The 6900-nt window shown below is 35.0% G+C and overlaps 1 protein-coding gene across 1 annotated transcript; it reads right to left on the reverse strand.

Annotated features, from left to right (window-relative positions):
* Window positions 1–1094: 1094 nt before the first annotated feature.
* LOC123676377 (extracellular serine/threonine protein kinase four-jointed) lies at window positions 1095–5182 on the reverse strand. The gene has a single exon (XM_045612252.1). The coding sequence runs from the start codon at window positions 4935–4937 to the stop codon at window positions 3648–3650; it is 1290 nt and encodes a 429-aa protein (XP_045468208.1). The 5' UTR covers window positions 4938–5182; the 3' UTR covers window positions 1095–3647.
* Between the last annotated feature and the right edge of the window lie 1718 nt (window positions 5183–6900).

The raw sequence follows: 6900 nt of genomic DNA on the forward strand, positions 1-6900 counted from the left end.
TATAAAGCATCCCGCTCTATTATATGAAACCCGTATATTGTATATATCAAACGTGTATTAAGAAGATCGTACCAACAGGCAGAGGCTGACTATTTGCGTAATTTCTAATCTCTAATGACCACGATTACTGCGGGATTTACAACGGACTATCTTTTTGATATCCTAATTGGAGTAGATAATTTTTTCTTCCTTCTTTTTCAGAAAAAACGATGAATCTATTCATTCCATTGATTAACCAGCTGTCAGTTATCGAATATGTCATATATACTCTCACAAAAGGCAAAATCTCAACGAAGTTGTTAGTTCATTTTCTCCTGAACCCTTCGACCGATTTGCGCAATAATTTTTTAAAATTGAAACTTGATTCCTCAAAAAAATAAATCTTAGAGTGTTGCCTTCATTTTCTTGCTCTTTTGATATTCACAACAACAAAATGACATGAACAAAAAAATGAAAAGTAAGGTTTTATTCGGAACACCCTGTGTAGTGATTCGTTGACTGATTAGAATATTTACGAACACTCGAATGTTGGTAATTTTTTTTGAACATTTCTTGTTTTCATTCATCTCGATATCTTTATTTTGAGAAAAATTATAGCCCTTCATATGATACCGTTGTTAGCCCCTGTATATGACAATAAATATTGCAACTGAGGACGGCATTCAAAATGTTTTGTTTCCGACGAATCAAGCTACATTTCAAAAAAAAAATTGCTAAAATTGACCAAAGGGTTCAAGAGAATTTGAACTAAAAACTTCATTGAGATTTTGTCCTTTCCCCTTATTTTGCCGGTGTGTATATTTCAAATTGGGGATTAAATTATTTCTGAGAGTTAATATCAAATTTTGCTCCAATATTGCAATTTCTCATTCAATTTCCAATTACAAGAACTGAGCATTTCGAGAGGGGAAAGATTCAAAAAAGGAAAATAATGTTTGATGTTGAATAATGTTTCTGAAATGAAATTTGAATACAGAAATTGAATATTTGTTGCACATTTCCAGAAAATTACCTCATGTGAAATGGAACTGTGTAATTTCATTGATTATAATATATCCCAGTGTTCTTGATTATAATTTCCCGTGATAATTTTCAAATCGACATATCTCAGTGCTAACTAACACTATATTTATAAAGTCTCACTCAAGCAACATTCAATAAAACCACTCATTGGAATTATTTCCATCTTTCATATATTTGTTATCTCTAACTTCATTAAAATTCAAATACCATCAAAAATATTCATAGACTATTGCATATCTGAAACATAAAACCACGATAATATGAACGGGTAGCCGTTAGATAAGAAAAACAACTATTTTAAACGGTTGAAATGGAATGACTGTTGTTCTTTAATTAAGTAAAAGTATGACAATCGATATTTATGACTGACGGAAGTAGAAAGCACATAAATGGTCAATCTGATCCAATTCTATGTATTCCATAGAATATAATAACTGTGTTGGGAATTATGTTTCATAGAAAGCCATATCTTCGATATCACCTGCATGAGAACTTTTTTTCAATTCGATATTAGAGAATAGGTATAATTTTATTCTCATGGAATTTTTTTTTTTCTGTTTTACTGAAGATTTATAGTTTTATACTCATTTATACAATAAATTAGTAATTTCTGTTATTCCCAAATGATAATTTTTTTTTTCTATAAATTTAATTTCCATCGCTAGCTGGTAGATATTGCAGAGCCTGCATCTATGTTCAGCTAATGAATGTATGATTTCAACAAACTTATGTAACTCCAAAGACATTCAGTGCTCTAACCATAAATAAAGCTCGCCAACAATAGAATTGAAAAAAAAATTAGTGCATATTGTTAAGGAGATCTTTATCGATCGTATCAGATTATGATTTCGTCTTGGATCAGATTCTTTCGCAATTTCCATTGTGCTTTCTATTAGGGTCGATCGTTAACAGTGAAAAATTCTTTTATGATCGAGTTTCACTGCTCACAGCTGTTTTCGACTTTCTTCAATACTAAGTTCACGACCTCATTCAGTAATGTCGTTTTGCGAGCTTATTGGTCAATTCGATGCACTCTGTGATTCATTTCGTATCGCTACATACCCCTTAAGCCTGATATATGTGAAGTATTTGCATTGTTTTGGAAGAAGTCGTGAGTCTTGGATCTACAAGTAAAAATTTCAGTTTCGCGCTTGGTCGCATGTTGATATCACCAGGAGATATTGGCCGGTTACTTGAAAACACCTGACGAATACACATTTGAAACGATTCTAAGAGATAAACGGCCTTACGATCCATCATTTCCATCCAAATGTTCAACGTTTTGAATTAATTTACATTCGAAAGATGAGTACAAACTGTAGTCACTTCTTAAATTCACGCATTTTATTGGATGTTAATATTCCAGAAATGCTTTATACACAGATTCTGAGAACAGCTGGTGGTTATTTACGGCCGCTTCGATGAATACGATTCACAATGGAGACGAGAATTATGGGGTTCTGTGATTTATTTCGATTTTCGGAGGTATATTCTGTTTTTTTTTATTTCATCTTTCCGTTCGAATTTCTTGTAAATGAATGTTATGATTGATATTATTGTTATGGAATGAATAATTCAGCAGTTTGTGAATTTCTTGATCATAGTTGAATATGTATAGGCAGACAGATTTGAATCAATACGATAACACAAATTCGTCTTATAATTATTGTAGTTACTGAACTATCACGTATAAAATTTGAATTTTTTTCAGGGGTATAGAATTATTCGTCGCATTTTGAATTCTTACAAGCAAAACTATTTTTCAAAGAAAGTTATATGAATTAGGAGTCTGCAATATGTTTTGAATAATTCGCATAATTTTGAACGAATCATAAATTTGACTTTCTTGAAATATTCGAATGATGAATATTGCTTCAATAGATTTGGATTAACTTTAATCGAGAAGTAGAAAACTCTTATTTTAGTCTTAAATGTTTAAGTGAATGATGCCACTGTTCTGAAGAGAATACAATTCATAAATTCTTGATTCCACATAAAATTATCAGAAACAAACTCAAAGAATCATTGAAATGATTTTCAAGATTTTTGAATCTAAATTTCGTTAGAAGATCTCTTTCAATAGTATCATTTGAATTGTTGAATATTTTACCTTCCAACAAGAATTTCCTAAACAAAGAGGCACACCTAAAGTGCTCCATCATTCATTCATTCAATTCATAAAAGCGTTCCGAATCTGCCGTTAAAATGTGTCACTAGCAGTGATTCTAACAAAAGACCTTCCGAGGTCTTCTCGGAACCAACAGCTGCTAAGCGATGCCATTGAAGAGAACACCTTCAACACCAAAATAACCATTTCCAAAGAAAACAGAAAAATTTCGAATACAAATCGTTAGGTAGAACATAGAGAGCTATCAACATTTAAAACAACAATAAATAAAATAAATTAAACGGCTCCAGAACGAAGGAACAAGTTATAAAATTATACCGAAAATAGTCGGCGAGAGAGACAGGTAGTCTAGTCGATGTTTAACATATGTCAGAACCCAGGATCCGAGCATCGGAATTAACATAAACCAAACAGGAACGTCCCTCCGGTTGATTTACTTACTTGACCATCCTGAATGTCACATTCGAGAGAATTTGAATAAGATCCTAAAACACCACTACGTGTACATAGACTCGCACTTCGATATTTGCCCGTACACCTTTTCGATCCTCTCGTTTAGTACTTTGACACTTTTCTCGGGCAACGTTGGCAGGATGTCTTTGATCACCGCACTATTTTGCGATTCGAACCTGTCCTTCAACAGCTTTCCGACGTTACCTTTGGTCCTCAGCTCCCGGATCACGTCGGCTGTCTGCTTCCTGAAGAGGCAGAGGTTCTCCAGCAATACGGAATGGTACACTTCGTACTTCTTGAGTAGCCTGTAACCGTGCAAAAGACCGGACTCATTATCGAGGAACACTAGCAATTCGCTATCTGATTTTTTGGCCAGGTTGTGTGCCGGAGCTTCCATTATGTTTGCATTCCATTGGTAATTGTAAAGATTGTTGACTATCCTGTCTAAATTTGCGGTTAAATAGTCGAAAATGATTAGGTCAGACCACTGTGCAAGCTCCACAAGTGTCCTGGTGAGATCTTCTTCCTCCAGTATCTCGTTTTTGGTCATGTTGAGGACGTCGAACTTATTGAGATGCCTTTCGATGGGTCTAAAGACGTCTGGGATGTTAGCTGTGCCCAGATTCGATATAAACTGAGTCAACACGATAGCCCTGTTGGAATTCCATTGAGCTGCTGCTATTTCATTGCGTAAGTTGGACCACAAAGGCGATTTGAGATCTACAATACTGACAGTACTTGGTGCCAGATTGGGAAGTTTGAGGATTTGTGCAAGGTAGAAACTGAAGAGTTCTCCTTGAATTTGATCAGTGTTTTGTCTGTAACGGACGCAACCTTTGAGGCCGTCTTGAAAGACAACCAAACGGTTTTGCATCCTGCCACAGCCTGCTTCCATTTTAACAGCTACAGCTTTGTCTACGTAATTCCTCCACAGGGTGTGTTTTTTCTCTCTGTAACCATCAGGAAGAGATTTTTCGACTGCTTCGCCCCAATAGATGCCGTCTCGTATGAGTTTTCCATCGTTCTTCTCTTCGACAACTTTGAAGTTCTCCACGAAGGATACCGTAGGGTAGTTGTTGATTTCACTCAGATTTTTGGCACTGAAGCTGTTGCTTAAGAACACACTGCGTATTTCTGAGGTCTCGTTGATCGGAGGTAGTAAACTGGTGGAATTAGAAGAGTTCCTGTAGTAAACCAAGGGCAAGAAGATGCCGAGAAGAAGACCTATAACGAAAGCGAAGAATACACTGACGAAACACAAGTTTTTGTAGATGGGTCTCGAACTGCCAATGTTTTTCGAGCTCGAAGCACTGAAGTTGACGTACGGTGTCATTTTGACGCAGAGTTTCAACAACGTATTAACAAATGCAAGTTTGAAAAGTTTGACGGTCGTTTTAAGCCAGGTCGTCACGAAAAAACCGACACATCTTGACGTTCGAAAGTGTTTTAAGAGTTTAACAGTCAAGATCTACCGTTAACATTCGTTCATCTTACGAACTTATTAATAATTCATGGACTCTTATGTAAAGTCGAATTGTTCACGATCGAAGTGTGCGATGGCTGCGACTAGCTCTGATCGGCTCGGGAGAAATACTGCGGTGCCGGAGTCAGTTCTTCACCAGGTTAGGTTCTACCAGTTCAACAATGGGCAGCAGAGTGGGAAGCATTACTGAAATATTTCGAGGGACAGAGACGGAGATAGGGGGAGCGATGCTGAGTTGAGATAGAGGATCGGGCGCGGATGGGGCACTGCGATAACCGACGTGTCGGAGAGAGATGGATGGACGTTCGTCCTGCTGTACTAACAGCATTTTTAGGTGAACGCAGATTTTCAATATATCACAATTATGATTTCGCGAAGCCGGCATAGAATGAGGTGCCGTCTGGCCTTCTTTTTCTTCGTCTGTGATGAAGTTTTCATCGTTTCGACATTAGGATAGGAGACGAAGGTTTCGAGCTTCATCGCCTATTGAAGTCTCCTACAAATCAAGTCAGTTTTCGCTTTGAAAAATCTTTCATTTATTCTATCAACAATTATGTTCTTCTAGTGTGCAATTTTTCTCAAAATACGTCAAATATTCTCAATCACTTAAGCGCTTTCAGGAATAATTCCGGAATATAAATATTGATGAATCTAGGAACTTTTGGAGTGACATATCACAATTATGATTTCGCGAAGACGGCATAAAATGAGGTTCGTGTGGCCTCTTTTTTTCTTCATCTTTGATGAAGTTTTCATCGTTTCGACATTAGGATAAGAGACGAAGGTTTCGAGTTTCATCGCCTATTGAAGTCTCCTACAAATCAAGTTAGTTTTCGCTATGAAAAATCTTCCATTTATTCTATCAACAATTATGTTCATACTGTGTGCAATTTTTCTCAAGATTCATCAAATATTTCTCAGTCACTTAAGCGATTTCTGGAATAATTTCGGAATATATAAATTGATAAATCTAGGAACTTTTAGAGTTATAAAGTAAGTGCAGAAAGAATCCTTTTTAGAATAATTCTAATTTTTGAATCAATTTAAATTGATAAATATCACATTGACCTACTTAAATCATTTATCTCAGTTACGTTGTTTCAAGAATACTTGAATATTTCTTTGAATATTGATTTTGATAACCTATACAACTGAATGTTTGCTCAATTTTCTTTCACTCCTAGATTTAGTTCAATACAAAAATATACACACCGGAAAAATTAGGGAAACGGATAAAATCTCAACGAAGTTTGTACTAAATTCTCTCGAACTCTTTCAGTAATAATTTGTGAAAATTGTAGCTTGATTTCTCAGGAATATAACATTTCATAAGACGTCTTCATTTACCTACTAATTTTTTCTGTTGTATAAGTATATGGGTGACCAAAAAATGAAAAGTTTTATTGAGTACACTATGTGAAGTGAATCGTTGACAAAAAAAAATGTTCACGAATACTCAGATGTGGCCTCAATTTTTCTTAACATTTCTTTCTTATTTTTATCTTAATTTTGAGAGAAATAACAGAATTTCATTGTACCGTTGTTGGACGGGAAATTAATGTTTTGAATCGCAAAACTCTTGCAGTTAAATTCAGTTGATACCTACACATTAAACCAAAAATACATGAATGTTAATTATATTGATGAATTCGATCATCATTTTTCAACCATTGAACAGAAACATGAATACACTAAAAAGTCGTATTATATTGATGAAATGTTTTTATTGATTCAAGGGACAACTTCTATTAAATCTATGAACTGTTCATTATTATAATCATTATATCGATGAACAGGGATATATGGTAAAGAA

Source organism: Harmonia axyridis, chromosome 3, assembly GCF_914767665.1.
Source record: "Harmonia axyridis chromosome 3, icHarAxyr1.1, whole genome shotgun sequence".
In the NCBI taxonomy this organism is placed as follows: Eukaryota; Metazoa; Arthropoda; class Insecta; order Coleoptera; family Coccinellidae; genus Harmonia; species Harmonia axyridis.